General features: G+C 37.0%; 1 protein-coding gene across 1 annotated transcript in view; it reads left to right on the top strand.

Annotated features, from left to right (window-relative positions):
• Positions 1-17,109, top strand: part of LOC150097950 (uncharacterized) — a 357,533-nt gene that overhangs the window by 234,998 nt on the left and 105,426 nt on the right. The window contains exon 18 of the mRNA XM_090406633.1: positions 10,572-10,630. Within this exon, the coding sequence (XP_090262759.1) occupies positions 10,572-10,630 (59 nt within the window). The remainder of the gene's footprint in view (positions 1-10,571; positions 10,631-17,109) is intronic.

Genomic DNA, 17,109 nt, shown 5'->3' with positions numbered 1-17,109 from the left:
GCTAATCTCTTAATGCATAACAGTATACATATGGGGATGTGTTTTGCATTATGGGAGATACTGGGATAGGACTGTTGGTATCTTGCTCTACCTTTGCTACGAGTTGCCTGGTGTTGTACTACTTACCAAGGTAAGATAGCACAACACTATATTCAGTCCTGAAGACATTTTCAGGTGCAAACTTTGTTTGCTCTCACTGGGATAAAGAATTAGACTAAATTTATTATTATTATTCCTGATACCTCCAAGGAGTCTGAAGACCCATCACGGGAGGACACCTACAGCTGTCTCTACACCTAACCTCTACTACGAATCATCTCCATCAACGCCATCTACCGCCCACCTTCCACACCACCACAACTAGTAATTTTTGTCTGTAAATTGCATGTGTTCTGAAGGGCAGATTTGTATGTATGCGGGATGAAAAACCAGAGTTTCCGGGAGAAAAAACCCTGCTACCTCCGTATGAGATCGGCTAACTCACCTTCGATTGAAATCGACCAGATAAAGATTCCTCCCGTCGCGACGAGAATCGAACTTAGGCCTATTCCAATCGAAGGGCGCAATGTACCATCGTTCTTCCAATTGCGCTACGGAGGCGCTTAAAAAATAAGATGCTATTGAGCTATTAAAGCTCTGATCATGGCAGGAGAGTAACAGCAATAGCCGAGCCTCAGTTAGAACTTCATTGGCTACAGCATTGCCATCCATAACCCTCCAAGGGTATTAATCACCTCATCTCACGGTCGATTAACTCTCCACCTATTAAACAAATATTCTGACTATTAGAATATTTGGTTAACTATTATATTCTAACTTAGTGAAAAATAAACTTTCAATATGTTAAAGTTGATTTAATTTATATTTCTAGTGTATGCTGTCAATTCCTTAAGTATTTAGTTATCAGATAAAGTTTATGCACTGTTCAAGTTATCACTATTTATGGCTAGACTTAGTAGGTACATATACACATCAAGGGCAGTGCAGTTAGTTGATTCATGTTTATATATCTGCATCTGTCATGTCTTTGCTCCTTGTGCACATTGCACTGTGCCTATGGAATTTGTGTTGAGATATTGGTCGTAAAGATGATAGAAATATCATCATCAAATTCCTGACATGTACCCTCAAGGGGTGTACAGGATATGATAGTACTACATGAAAAATTTACATCATTACTAACTTCCTATCTACAATTTTCCTCCAAATCAGTCTGTTACTTGTCAAAACTCTAACATTATCAGATCTTATATTTCTATCGTCTAAGGCACTTTGTACTGTATCAATCCATCTATATCTTGGTCTTCCTCTGGGTCGTTTTCCTGCCAACCTGTAGAGAACACTTGTTTTGCTAATCTTTCCTCACCCATTCTGTTTAAGTGACCATACCACCTGAGATTAGCTCTGCTAACCCATTCCTGAATACTGACAATGTCAAGTTCTTTCCTAATATCCTCGCTTTTAATATGATATTGCCATTGATGCCATCTGTTCATGTCTATAATCTTTCTCAGGACTCGCATATCTGTGTTTTCTAGTCTTTGGTCAAGTTTTTTACTTCTGATCCAGCTCTCAGATCCATAATTTAAAACTGGTTTGAGCACTGTCTTGTATACAGTTAACTTAGTGTTCCCACTAATTTCTCTTATTCCATATGAATTTATTCAATCGACTTCCTACCATACCAGCTTTGTTGTTTATTGATTCTGTTGTCTATTTCCATATTTAATTTACCATCTTCACTAAAAATCATGCCCAAGTAGCTGAAATGTTTTACTTGTTCTGCAGGTTCCTCGTTCACAACACAGTTGACATTTTCAACAATTCTACCTATTTTCATTGTCTTTGTATTTTTAATGCTGACCTTCATACCATATCTGTTACAACAGATTCAATTTAGTCAGGGAATCTTGCAAACTTGTAGTGGATTTATTTAGAAGTATAACATTGCATAAAGCAAAGAGCTGACATTAGCATCTCCAATTCTGATATCATGTTTAATACCACTTTCCTTCATAATGTGATCCATATAGATAATGAATAACAGAGGGGATAATGTACATCCTTGTCTCACACCAGATTTAAGATTAAACCATCTTCCTGTACTTCAATTCTAACTGCTGACTTATAACTCAAATAAAGACTAAGTATTGCTTGATATAATGCCCCACTAACACCATATAACTGTAGCGTATTAAATAGCTTCTATCTCGGAACCTTGTCAAATGCCTTTTCCAGATAGACAAAACTTAAATATAGATCTTTGTTATATTCCAATGATTTCTCTATTTTTTGTCAAAGTGAAGATATGATCCTGACAGCCTCTATTTGGCCTGTATCCAGCTTGTTCTTCACCAAGCTTTTCTTCCACAATTCTTCTCAACTGTTTCTCAAGTATACTTGCATAGATCTTGCCAAGAACACTCGGTAGGGAAATATCTCTGTAATTCTCACATTCAGTTTTATTTCCCTTTTTATATATGGGTACTATTAGAGCTCTACTCCAATCATCAGGAATTCGTCCCTCTGTCCAGGCTTTCTGAACTATGCAGTGCAGCCACTGTAAGACTTTTATACCACCATACTTCAGCATTTCTTGTCGAATATCATCTACTCCTGCTGCCTTTCCACATTTCAAGCCTCTGATGGCTTTTTCTACTTCAAGTATGGATATGTATTCCTGAATGCATACCTTGTCAGTGTTTTTTACCACTGTGCTGTCATCACTGCTTGTTTCATTTAGCAGTTTTTCAAAGTAATTCTCCATACTTAAAGGATATCTTTTTCTCCTGTTTACATGTCACCCTGTATCATCTGACTCCTTTTACAGCATTCTTTCCTCCATTTCTAAGCTTCTTCAACAACCTGCAGAATATCTTACCATCTTCTTGATATTTATTTTCTATGTTCTTGCCAAAGTCCTCCCATGACTTTTGTTTAGCTAGCTTTACACAGTGTTTAGCTTTCTTACATTTGTCTCTGTATTCTCTAAGAGCACAAGCTGACTTATTTGCCAAGAACTTTTGATATGGTTCCTTCTTTTCCTTCACTGCCTCTTTAATTTCTGTGTCCACAATGGAGTTCTAATTTTTCTATCCTTGCAGACAACCTCACCACATGCCTCTTTGGCTGAATCAATCATGGTTTTCTTGAAGGCTTGCCACTGAATCTCCAAGGTTTGGTTACTGTTCTCAAACTCTTTTTCTTTAATAATCTTTGTGTATTTTAGTCTACAGTTCACATCTGAGAGCTGCTCAAGTTTTATTTGCTTTAAAACTTTCTTGCATGTTATTCTTTTCAATATGAAATTCAATTTTATCCTGTTCAAACTAAATGGTGATTGCATCCAATTTCAAATCTTCTGAACGCTCTGGTGTCTTGCACCAGGGAGAAAACATCAATAACATAGTCAATGAGACTTTTCTTTTTCCTTGCCTCTTCTCTCCATGTGAATTTGTGCAACATTTTTGTTGAACATGGTGTTAGTAAAAACAGTTCATGTCCTGAGCAGAAATCCAACAGGTATTTGCCATTATTATTAGCTTTGCTCTTTTCTCCAAATTTTCCCAAAATATTTTTGTATGTCTGACAATAAATTCCTACTCTGCTATTTAGATCCCCAACAAGGACCAACTTTTCCTTTTTCATTGTGTCAGTTGCTTTTTCTAAAGCATCAAAAAATTCCTCCACTTCTACCTTAGTAGAGCCTTCTGTGGGACCATAGGCAAAAATAATTCTCATTGTCCAATTCCTCATTCTGATATTTGCCCACATCACTCCACTTGAGACTGCTTGCCATTCAAGAAGATTAGCCTCTTATTTTGAGTTGAATACTATGGTTACTCCTTCTTTTCTTGATTGTCATTTCCTGAATATAACATTTTGTATTTATTGCTCAGAAAGATCTCACTAGTTTTTGTCTTTTTGTTTTAGTCACTCCTATTATGTTGATCTGGTACTTATCTAATTCTTCAGCTAGCTCCATTTCTTTGCCATTCAGGCTTCTTATGTTGATAGTACTGATCTTTAACTCTGGTGATGTTGAGTTGGTAAATATCAAGTTCATATATTCACTTGAAATTTCAAATGCTAAGTTTTGAATCTTAACAATCCTTGGCAATATAAAGCATACATCTTAAGCTAGTAATGAGTTATATGGGTAGCACAGTTAATTGTGATAGTTGATCCATGGAAAACTCAGTTCATTTATTTTCTCTGAGCTTGAATATTAGAAAATTATTATTATTTAGGGCTTCCATGAAATCAAGACTCTTCATGGAAGAATCAACATCTTACACAACCATCACTCCTTAGTCATTTATCTTTCCTATTCTCACTACCCTATTAAACAATGCATTTCATGATTAACTTTCATATGCAACTTCCAGGAATGGCCTCTTGTTCTACCATTACAGAAAATCACCCAGTGTCAATCCTGTAATTACCTCTCAACAGTTGAAATTGCTGTTGTATCACTTTTTTCTAGCCACTTCTTTAGATCACTTCATCCTCATAAGTAACATTGTACAGGCCCTGATATCATTTATCTGCCTCTGTACTTTCGAGGTTAACTTATCTTCAAATTCTGGTGACCATATATCTGATCACAGTAATTCAGATATGGCCTAATCATGGCTTTATACTATGGATTTGCCATTCTGATTGTGGCTAGTCAACATCGTTTTCAGTACTGCCACTACTTCTGCATTACTATCACCACCTTTTGTGTTTTGTTTCCAAAACTATCAGTTTCCCCATTTCCTCTATTATTGATTTAAAAAAAAAAAATGAAATAGTTTTAATGTTATAGGTTCCAGTACTGGACCCTATAGAATTCCACTTGCAACATTCTGCTTTCTTGGCATTGCTCCCTCTTGCAAAACGTTAGTATCCATCAGAAGCTAATTCTCTACTCCAGTTCACTAACCTGATATCAGATTATCATATGCACCCTGTCAAATGCCTTTGCGAAATCCAAAAAATGTGCCTTTACCTTATCAACAGCCTATACTTTATTATAAAAGGCAATCAGATTATTAAAAGGATACCTCTTAATATCCATGCTAACTCTCACAGATAACATTGTCCTTGCTTGCTCAGCATATACAAATTCACTAATTTCTCCAAAATCATAACACTTAATAAGAAATACAAACTGGTTTATAGTTTGACACTTTCATGACATCATCTAATCCTCTTCCACTTGGGAACCTTTGCTATAGCCAAGCTCATTGAAGAGAGAGAGGCAAATGCAGTTGTCATTTCTTTACTACACGCTCTTAAAACTTAGCAAATTCCCATATGCTGCCTTACTGACAGCCAGATTACTTAATGATGCAGTTCTAAAGCTTGAATCTTCCCCATCCATCTAGTAATAAAATCTACTTTTCCCAGATGAATTATTCTAATAAAGTGATCATCATACAATTTCACTGTATCTTCTGCATTAGTTGCTCTACTTCCATTTTTGTCGAGCAGTGTTCTTTCAGTCACTTCACCCACAATCTTACTGGCCAGGTAATGAAGGAATTTATTAATTTCCTTGCATTGCAGGGCTAATCTCTTGCTTGCCTGACCTGAATCTTATTCTTCATGCAAATCTGTTCTCTCTCGTCCCCACTCTTCTCCCTGTATTTTTCCATTGCCTCTTTCATGTGCAGTTCCTGTTTGATTTAGTCATCCACTTCACACCAAAGTACAGTCGGGGTCGCTTTTTATGCAGTAGATACGTTCCACAGAAAACCGCATATGAAAAATCGCACAAAAAAGGCCTAACTTACGTTGAAAAATCAGGGATACGTTCCATACTTTTCTAAAACCACATAAAACCGAAGCAATGAATTAAAATAAACCTAAAATCGCTTTAAAAAAGTTTATGAAAATTCAAGAAAATAAGAATGCCTAAGTTTGTTTTAAAGCTTTATTCATTTAATTTTATTGAAAAGTAACATTTTTTTTTTAACATTTTGTCATCAGAATTATCATTGCTATTAGACAATATTCGGCAAGCAACATTTGCGAACTGGTGCAAAATCACTTTCATCACTAGATGATATAGTCAGTGCATCAGATCTGTATGGTAAAGGCAATGGCTCTTCACAAACAGAATTAGCTTCACCCTCATTCTGTGCTGATTTTTTTTTTCTTCTGACAATGAGTTCAGTGATTAAACTTTGCGATGATGATTTTACTAATTTTTTATACAGCTCGCAATATCCAGACACAGTTTTTCAGCTGGCATTGGAATTTAAAGGCTCATTTTGAATTTGTCAATAACAAGAAAATGACTTTCCAATTTATTGCACATTTCAAGACCTTCTCAAATTATATTTGCAGTGAGGTGGACAGGTTTTTCTTCTGCTTCACTATCGTTTTCTGGATCTTCAATATCTAAAGTTAATCAATATCCAATAATATCATCCTACTTAAGACATTAATCACAAGCTATTCATCTATATCATTCTGGCTAAATGTATCAAAACCTTTTCCACCAATTTCACGTGCCAATGTAATGATTTCATCTGATGATGTAGATGGTTGCAATACATCCAGGCCAAGCTGCTTTCCAGCAAGCATTTAAAATTATGGTCTTATTTCAGCAATAGCAGATGCAACATGATTTAAGCAGTCCAAAATAGATATTTTTTTTCCATATGTCAGTTACTGTTAATGATTCATTTTCTAGTTTATTCAATATAAATTGAAAAGTGTGTTTAGCATATTTTTTTTTTAAAGTAGCAATTATGCCTTGATCTAATGGCTGAATAATGCTTGTTGTATCGGGTGGAAAAAACGCTACCTGCACATTTGGATGTTCTAAATGCAGATGACTTGGTGCATTATCAACAATTAATAAAACTTTAAAATCGAGAGCTTTTTACTTAATGTATATTTCCACTTCTGGTACAAAGCAATTATTGAACCCTTCAGAAAATTATTATTATTATTATTCAGGCCTCCATGGAGTCAAGACTCATCGTGGGAGGTCCTTCCTAAGAAACACAGTCTATCATACCACTCCTTAAACTCATTGACCGTTCTCACTCTCACCACTCCATCAGGCAATGCATTCCATGGTTCAACCACCCTCCATGCAAAGAAACCACTCCTCACCCTCTTGCTCAGTTTCCTTTCATAACTTCCAAGGATGGCCTCTTGTCATCACCCCTTCCCACTGTTCAACCAAGCAAAAGAACTCCCCAGTGTCAACTCTGTAACCACCTCTCAACAGTTTAAAAGTCTCAATCATATCACCCCTCCTTCTATCCACCAAACTCTGCAGTCCACATTCCCTCAGCCAATCCTCATACCTATCCTTGTACAGTCCTGAAACCATCTTTGTCATCCGTTTTTGTATCCTTTCCACACTTAATTTATCCCCTTCAAATCCGGGACCAAATCCGAGAACAATAGTCCAAGTGTGGTCTGATCAGAGGCTTATACAACAGAATGATAACCCTCTTATCACTGCAGGTCAGTGTCCTTCTCATAATTGCAGCAATCCTCTGTTACCTTCACCACCTTTACAATATGTCCCCTAAACGTCAGGTTTCTATCAATCAACCCTAGATCTCTTGTCTCCTCTACTTCCTCCAGTATAACTCCTCCCATAGAGTATGCAGCATTCCATCGATGTTTCCCAAACCTCAAGACCTTATATTTTGCTGCATTAAACTGACACCCCCATTCATTCATTTGGGCATCTATCTAGCTTATTCAAATCCTCTTGCACGGCTACCACATCTGCACTATTACTAATAATCCTTCCCAGCTTCACATCGTCTGCAAACAACTGAATATTCCCTTGCAATCCACTGGCAATGTCATTGATGTAAAGGTTAATATAGGTCCTAGTACTGGTCCCTGTGGGACCCCACTTGTAACCCTCTGTCTCCTTGAAACTGCTCCACCATACACAACTCTCTGATACCTATCAGACAGCTAATCCTGAATCTAGTTGACCAATCTGACACCCAGACCCATGTGCTGCAACTTAAATATCAGCTTATCATGTGTCACCCTGTCAAATGCCTTTGCTAAGTTTAAGAAAATTGCAGTATATACCTTTCCCTCATCTAATGTTCTTGTAACTTTATTATATAAGGCTAGCATATTGCTAAAACAAAAGCAACCTTTCACAAATCCATGTTGACTCTCACAGATAACATTACCCTCATCTGCCCAATTCTGACATTAATATTATATAACATCAGTGTTACCTGACATCGTCTCCCTTCTCCCAAGTATCCATTCCCAACAGAGGCCACCCTGGTGGGGGGGGTGGGGGGGGAAAGGACTATTCACCGATTAAAAATCACTTTCCAATACAACAGTTGTTACCCAGGCCTTTATATTAGCCATCCAATGTACAGCTGTTTTAGATCTTTGCCTTTTAGAGCACGTGGTCTAAGAAATCGATTTACAAGGAAGTGTTTCAACATTCGATCTCCTGATGCATTGCTACAATGTAACAACATTACTCGATCTTTGCTTGCTTTAAACCCACTTGCTTTTTTCTCAGATTTTGCAATGTAAGTTCGACTAGGCATTTTCTTCTGAAACAATCCTGTTTCATCAGCGTTAAACACTTGATCGGGTCAATATTCACCATCTTCAATAATTTTGGCTAACTTCTCTTGAAAATGTTTGGCTACTTCATCTGCTGCTGCATCCTCGCCTGTAATCTTCACGTTATGAAGTGCATTCCTTTTTAAAAACCTAGTTTACCATCCTTTGCTAGCCAAAAAGTATTTATCCTGGGAAACAGAAGTAGATGGCTCCAATTGCTTCATCTGTTCATAAAAGATAAAGATCTTTTTGTTTAATTAAATAACCACTTATAGGAATTCTTCTTTGAGTTAATTTTTCAATCCAAATTACAAGCACTGATGACAAGATGCCATCCCTGGAAGTTACGAAAGGAAACTGTGAGCAACAGGGCGAGGAGTGGTTTCTTCGCATGGAGGGTGGTTGAACCATGGAATGCATTGCCTGATGGAGTGGTGAGAGCGAGAACGGTCAATGAGTTTAAAAAGTGATATGATAGACTTGGTGTTTCTTAGGGTTAATCTCTCCTTGATGAGTCTTGACAGACTTTATGTTCTTAGGAAGGACCTCCCACGATGAGTCTTTTGACTCCATGGAGGCCTGAATAATAATAATGCCGTCTAGATTACATGCTTAATTTTATCATTCTTCCATTTTACACCACCCTTATTTAATCCCTGTCTTTGAAATACATTAGTGGTTGCTATTAAATAATTCCATTAAAACCTAAACATAATCACTAGAATATAAATAAATAAACCAGAATGCAAATGGAAAATTCATTACTGTATGCATGTTGGAACATTTCTAGTTGTTGCTATCACCTTCTGTGATATGTATATTTTATCCTAGGTTCATGGCAGTTAAATTTTTGATGAAAGCAGACCATACTTGATGTCAAATTAAGTCTTGATTCTTATTGCATTGTGTGGGAATCCTAAGCATTTATGAGGCTTCTTTAAATTCTGTTCGTGAAGAACAGTTACGATCAATATGAATTTTTTTGTTGCACTTGATACTTAGTAGTACTTGTGTGGAATGCCAGGCCTGATTTATGCTCTCTTCTTTTTTTGACATCTTTTACGTATTCAGGCACGTGGATCTCTCTCGACTTTCCTGTGTGGCCTACATAACAAATTCACAAGATCAATGAATCTCAGATGCTTGGTCTTTTTCATGAGGTGATGTGGAGGTTTTGGTGGATGTAGGAATCTTGATATTTTGTAAGGGTAAAAAAAGCCACTTATGTTGTACTTGCAGAGAAATGCAGTCACTTGGTAGCATTCTTGATATAAGACAGTGTGATTGCATTCTTGAAATCTTGTTTATGTAAGGGAGTTGCAAGAGACGTATTAAGAATTTTTATGATTGTCTTGGATTCAAAACTATTAAGTACAAGGTTCTGTCTGAGATAGTGCAGTTCTTCATTCCTTTTAATTGATGTCCTTGATATGTTATGTCCTGTCTCGTAAAGTTTTAATTATGCATGTCTTTTGCAATAGATGGCTGTGTTAAGCAGCATTTAAAAATCTACCACAACGGGAAGATTTTTAAATGCCATTTGACATTACCATGTTGGGAAGGAGAGCTGGGAGACAAATGCTGAAAGCATATGTCTTCTTGATCCCCCCCCCCCCCCCACACACCATTTTGTTTGCTCTTGTATTCCCATTTTCCCATCTCAAATTGATATCCTTGCCATTAAAAAGGACTTCACTCTCTCTCCTACCTCACATTTCTGTTCATCTTACTCTCTCAGGTTTCATGTTACCACATTTCCCCCCCCCCCCTCCAGCAACAGTCTCCACTTGATTTGCACAAAATTCACTTAAATGCAGTCTGTGGCATAGTTCTCTCTCTCAAGATATATTATCTTTAAATGTAAGTATTTTTTTCTTTTTGAATATTCAAAATGTCATGTCTGAAAGACATCCTTTTTACAGTAATTAGCAATCTTTAATGCTGAACTAATCTTAATCTAATGTATCAGAATAATAATTGTTATTATAGTATTTTGATTATAGGGTCAGTTAAAAATCTTCCACAACAGCAGTCACTGAAGCCTCTTACATCTGATACAAAGGTAAAAATCATTCTTAAAACCTACTTTTAAATTTTTTTAAAAAATCTTGTTATTACATATTCTGTACAACTCTAATGGTGGCAAAAGATGGACTTAACTTTAAGAATGCCACTCAAAATTGCTGTCATTATTAGGTATAATAGCAGACTCATTACAGAAGTCCTTATGAACTGTTACTATTTTAATTTAAGGCATGAATGTTAATCATACCCTGAACCATTGCTCTTGTACTCGTTCTCCACCTATACACACCATGTGCACAGGAAAACAAAGATGGGATGCAGAATTTATGCTTGGTGAGGATATATTGTTGGAGGTGAAGGAAATGAGAGATCTGGGGGTGATAGTGGGTAAGGATCTGAAATTTAGGGGGGACATAGCCAAAATTGTGAAGACAACACAAAGGCTTCTGGGAATGATGCGGAGGACACTGACTTGTAGAAGTAGGGAGATTCTTGTTCCATTGTATAAGGCTTTGATTAGGCCACATATGGACTGTTGTGCCCAGATTTGGTCACCTGGTTTTCAGAAGGATGAAGAGATGTTGGAAAGGGTCCAAAGGCAACTGACCAAGGCAGTTTCTAACCTCTGGAATGTCGAGTATGAAGAAAGATTGAGAAGATGCAACTTACAGAGTCTGGTGGACAGGAGGAAGAGGGGAGATATGATAGACCTACAAGTTAGTAAGGGGTTGTTATAGGATCAATGCTGGAGAGGTTTTATAGAAAATAGTGGGAGATAAGGGGAGAACCAGAGGTCATCTCTGGAAACTGTATAAAGAGGGTGTGAGTAGGGAAGTGAGAGGCAGGTTTTTTTCATGCAGAGTTGTGAATGATTGGAATGCCTTGCCTGAGACTGTGGCGTCTGCAGAGAATTTGAGTGTGTTTAAGGCATAGTATGATGAGCTATGTGTATGACAAAAGGATCTCCTAGATGAGTCTTTGACTCCATGGGGGTCTTGGGTAATGATAATATTTTTATCATAGCATACCATTTCTCTATTCACCCTTGCATATAGTTGGATTGTGCTTTCCCTAAGAAAGTAAAAAAGCTAAATTTAAGTAATAAAAATAAATTTTAAAGAAATAGTTCCATATTTTTGATAACTGCTTATAAATATGCATATAGGAATGTCTTAAAAAAAAGTCCATCCTTCCAAAAACTAAAATTTGGTTATGCACCAACTCCAGGGATTGCCTCTTTTTGTCCATATGAATAATGTTCATATTAATTTCATTAAAGAGTTCTAAAAAAAAAAAAAAAATTTAACACCCCTGTTCCTACTTTTTAACAGGCTCTGTTTGGGCCATTCTTTTAGAAACCATAATATCTTCTTTGTTGCTTGCTCTGTATTACCTCCACATGAAAAACCTGATCATGGTACTACAGCCAATAATTCTAGAAGTATGAGTGGTTAAATGTTTAAAAGTGAATGAAGAGGATATATTCTGAATACTGAGTACTCTAAATATAAGGCAAGGGGACTAATGAAATTTAATGCATTTCAAAGGAATGTGCTATGCAACTAACGGTTCCATTAATTTGGTTGTTTAATGAAAGGCTTCCAATGGGACAGGTTCCTGGAGAGTGAAAGGAGGGTAAGATAGTACCATTGCATAAGGGTTGTAGCAGAATCAAGGTATCAAACTATAGGCCTGTTAATATTTCTTCTGTAACTCTTCAGATTTTGGAGGAATTGGTAAGAACTTGTACACAGAATTGGGCAGATGAGGATATTATTTATGTAAGCCAGCATGGATTTGTTAAAGGATGCTCTTGTTTTAGTAATGTTTTCCTTTTACAGTAGAGTAACAAGAGCAGTGGATAAGGGTAAGGCATACATTGTCTTTTTTTTTTCTTTTTTAAGTTGCATCATATGGGTCTGGTTATCAGGTTAGTAGATTGTATTTATGATTGGCTTTCTGATAGATATCAGAATTGTATATGGGAGAGCAGTATCAGGCTGTAAGAAGGTTACAAGTGGAGTTTTAACAGGGTGCAGTCCTAGCACCATTGTTGTTGAATCTTTGCCAGTGATATTGTCACAGGACTTCAGAGATTTTGTGTTGCATCACTATTACTTTTTTTTTATACAATGAAACCTGTGGTGAATTCATCACTAAAAAAACACACGTACTAACTACAGTGATAAGTTTTAATATGTAAATATTCACATTTTCCTCCAGTTGGTGAAAGTGATCATGAAGTAATCACCTGTGTTGTGGCTAGTCGTATGCAGGCTTTTGCGAGGAAAGGATATATGTGGAATTATAAGGCTGGTGATTATGATAAGCTTAGGAGACAACTTTGAGCTATAACGTGGAATTAGGAGTTGAACAGTAAGGAAATAAATGCTGCATGGGAACTTGCAAAGAAATACATAACCAAATCAATGTATGAATGTATCCCAAAGGTCAAAAGGCTGAATAAGGTTGATGTAAAATGGATGAATGTGGAGCTTTAGCATTAAATCTGGAAAAAGAAAGTCCTTTTGAGGAAGTACAAGATGAATAATGGTAATCAGTCACATGAAAAATATAAAGAACAAGCCAGGAGAGTGACTCAGTAAAGAAAACAAAAGTAGAGTATGAGCAGAAATTGGCAAATCAGGCTAAAAAAAACCCTAGAGTTTTTTTAGATATGTGGCAAGTAGAAGGAAGAATGATCACGGAAAGATGAAGTTAAGGGATGAAAGTGGTAGAATGGTAACTGCTGCAGAAGACATTGTTGAGGTATTCAGTGATCAATTTATAATGGTGTTTCATCCTGATCAAGGTGGAATCATGAGGAACTTAAGTGTGGAGGACATAGGAGAGAATAGCTTAATTGTGAGTGAGCAGGAGGTATTTGAGGAAATAACCTTGATGATTAATAAGGCGATAGGATTTCATGAAACATCACCATGCATCTTAAGAGAATATTCCAGGGAACTGGCAGTAGCATTAGCATGCCTGTTTAACAAGAGTTTTGCAACAGCACAGGTTCCAAAGGAGTTGAAGGAGGGTAAAATTGTTCCACTGCTTAAAGGTGGTGATAAGGCTGTAGCTTCAAATTATAGACTGGTCTGTATATCTGGAGTTGTGGTGAAGGTCCTGTAGAGATTGGTGAGAAGTAGGTTACAGAAATGGGTTGATAACAGCAGTATTCTCTGTGGTTATCAGCATGGGTTTGTTAAGGGGAGATCATGTTTCACTAACTTATGTACTATAACAAGATGACAAATACCTTGGACAGAGGAGATGCATATACAGCAGTATACTTGGATTTTGCAAAGGCCTTTAATAGACTGCCACATGACAAGCTTTTAATTAAATTGAAAGCGATGGGATTGGATAACAGACTTCTGTGTTGAATCAGTGACTGGCTGTCAGATAGGTATCAGAAAGTTGTATATGGGGGTGCAGTATCTCGAAAGAGAAAGGTCACCAGTCGTGTGCCACAGGGGTTAGGTTTGGGGCCATTGTTCAATTTGTATGTTAATAATATTGGGGTGGGTTTAACTAGTGATATCCAGCTGTTTGCAGATGATGCAAAACTTCAAGAGGACTTGAATAGATTGCATGAATGGGCAGGTAAGTGGAACTGTCAGTTCAATGTTGCCAAGTGTAAGGTTTGAGATTTGGTAAGCAATGATGGGATGTCAAGTATACGCTTGGTGGGGAAACTTTAACAGAAGTAGAGGAGATGAGAGATCTGGGTGTTGATGGTGGACAAGGACCTGAAATTCAGGGACCACATTGCACAAGTTCAAAGACATCACATCAAATAATGGCAGTGATGTGGAGAACCCTGACATGCAGAAATAGAGAGGTTATGATTCCATTGTATCAGGCCTCATATGGATTATTGTGCACAAATTTGGTTGCCAGGTTTTCATGGTGACGATATGTTGGAAAGGGTACAGAGAAGATTCACAGAGGTAGTCGGTCTTTGGAATGTGGAGTATGAGGACAGATTGAGGGAATGTAAGTTGCAGAACCTCGTGAATAGGAGGAAGATGATTGGAACATATAAACTGATCAGGGATTGTTATCAAGTAGATATGGAAGAAATTTTTTGTAGAACTGGAGAGGGAAGTAGAACAAGAGGCCAATGCTGGAAACTGTATAAGGAGGGTGTGAGCAAAGGAGTGAGAAGCAGGTGCTTTGCATGGAAGGTAGTTGGTGAGTGGAATGCATTGCCTGAGTGTGTTTTGGATGTTGGACACATTGAATAAGTTTAAGACTTGGTTGGATGAGCATTGTATGCAATAGTGAGTACCTCCACAATGAGTCTCTGACTCCATGGAGATCGGGTGTTGATGATAATATTTCATCCCAAGTCTTGGGACATCCTCAGTACAGTAATTCAAACAATACTAGGAATAACATACCGTTAGGGTGCATGATTACAATGGAATCTGAATATGTGTGCAGTAGTGTTATAGAGTTAAATTCAAATAACTGGGGGGGGGGGAGTTAACATATATAAAAGATTATTTTACACAATTTTGTATGACAATTTCTCATACTTTAGGAATAGTAAGAACATCATTGCAGTTTAAATTTGGTAAATTTGGTCTGTGTAGTAGGGCTTCAGCACTTTCTTTATATAAACGTCCATGTAAAAGTTTTGTCTTTTCCCAATGGATCCTGTGGTTTGGGTTTTCAACTCAGTGTTGAGTGAGGCCAGATTTCTGTGGTTTGAAAAGACAAATGTGGTCTTGATGTTCCGAAATGCATTTCTGAACAGATCTACCTAACTACACATCTTGGAGAATTCCAAAGTAAGACAACTTGCAGGAGCATGGGACCTCATATACGCCAGGTAACCTTATGGCAAAGGCATCTCTGAACGTCTTTCAAAAATTATGAAGAAATATAATCTTGCCACTACCTACAAACCCATCAACCAGATCTGTAACTTGTTACCTTCTCCTAAAGACACTCTCACCTCTGATGTTACCTCTGATTTTCAACATGGAGTTGAAAACCCAAATCACAGGATCCATTGGGAAAAGACAAAACTTTTACATAGATCTTTATATAAACATGAATGTTTATATAAAGAAAGTGCTGAAGCTCTACTACACAGACCAATTTTAAACTGCAGTGATGTTCTTGCTATTCCAAAAGTATGGGAAATTGTCATACAAAATTGTGTAAAATAATCTCTATATATGTTAACTTTGTTTTTTTTCAGTTATATTTTAATTTAATTCTATAACACACACTACTGCATGCATATTGAGATTCCATTGTAATCATGTGCCCCTAACTGTATGTTATTCCTAGTATTGTTTGAATTACCGTACTGAGGATGTTCCAAGATACTTGGGACGAAATATTTACATATTAAAACTTATCATTGTGGTTAGTATGTCTGTTTTTTTAACTATTACTAATAACCTTCCCATGTGAAGCTTGTGAGGGTTATTAATAATAGTGATGTTTTGGCTCTTCAAGAAATTTGAATGAGCTGGAAAGGCAAACAAAGGCATTGGGATGTCAGTTTGCAGCTAAATGTAAAGATTTAAAATTTGGTATTCACAGAAGGGATGCTTAGTGTAGTTATAGTGGGAGAAGTGGAGGAAGTAAGGGGTCTTGGGGTGATTGTAGATGGAGATTTAAAGTTCCAGGGAGGACATCTTGGAGAATTGCAATGTCGAGGAGAACATATGGGGTGGTAGATGTAGTTGGTGAATGGAGTGGTGGAGATGGTTATCAATTAGGTCCTCCCTCAATGAGTCTTAGGACTCCCTGGAGTTGTCACATTAATAATCTTCACTCTTACAAAAGTGGCATTGTCCTCTCTTCCCTTTAACATTCAGGTAACATTTTTGTCTCTTGCAAATCTATTAGAGTACATTCCATTAACACTTGATACATTAACCTCATAGCCTTCTTTCTTTAGCTGCAGTTAACCTAAAATTTTTTCTCATCCCTGCAAAGTAAGGTGCTATTTACATTGCCCTTTTCCTTTCTCTGCCCATTCACATTATGTTCTATCATGCCTATTATCATGATCTATCCTACCATCTACCTCTTTTCTATCTGTCTGTAGAGAACTATTGTCAAATGCCATGTGTTGCAAGGAATGTGTGACATCACAGTTCTGGGTGGAGAGGTGTAGGATCTAAGATTGGGCTGTTGGGTATTAATGTGGCATTGGTGTTAAGAGTAGGCTATGCTTTCAGTTTCACATATATTGATAGAAATGACATTCAAAGATGAATAAAGAACAGTACACTGATACCTTGCAACATTGTTTGATATTTTAGTAAATGGATTATAATGGTGCTGGATGGATCAGTTGCCTGAACCACTATCAGCCATGAAAAGTAATGTTCCTAAAAAGATTATTCATACAGTGAGAAACTGTAAATTTACATATTATACCCTAGTAGATTTCTATTCTAGGACTGTTGTTTATCTTAAGATGTTACTAAGTTGTTTGTAATGAATGATATTGATGTAGCCTTCAGGACGTCTTGATAGGCT

This window comes from Typopeltis vanoorti, chromosome 16 (assembly GCF_054136105.1).
Source record: "Typopeltis vanoorti isolate ZY-2024b chromosome 16, IOZ_Tvanoo_1.0, whole genome shotgun sequence".
NCBI classification, from domain to species: Eukaryota; Metazoa; Arthropoda; class Arachnida; order Uropygi; family Thelyphonidae; genus Typopeltis; species Typopeltis vanoorti.
This window is presented reverse-complemented; position numbering and strand designations above follow the sequence as displayed.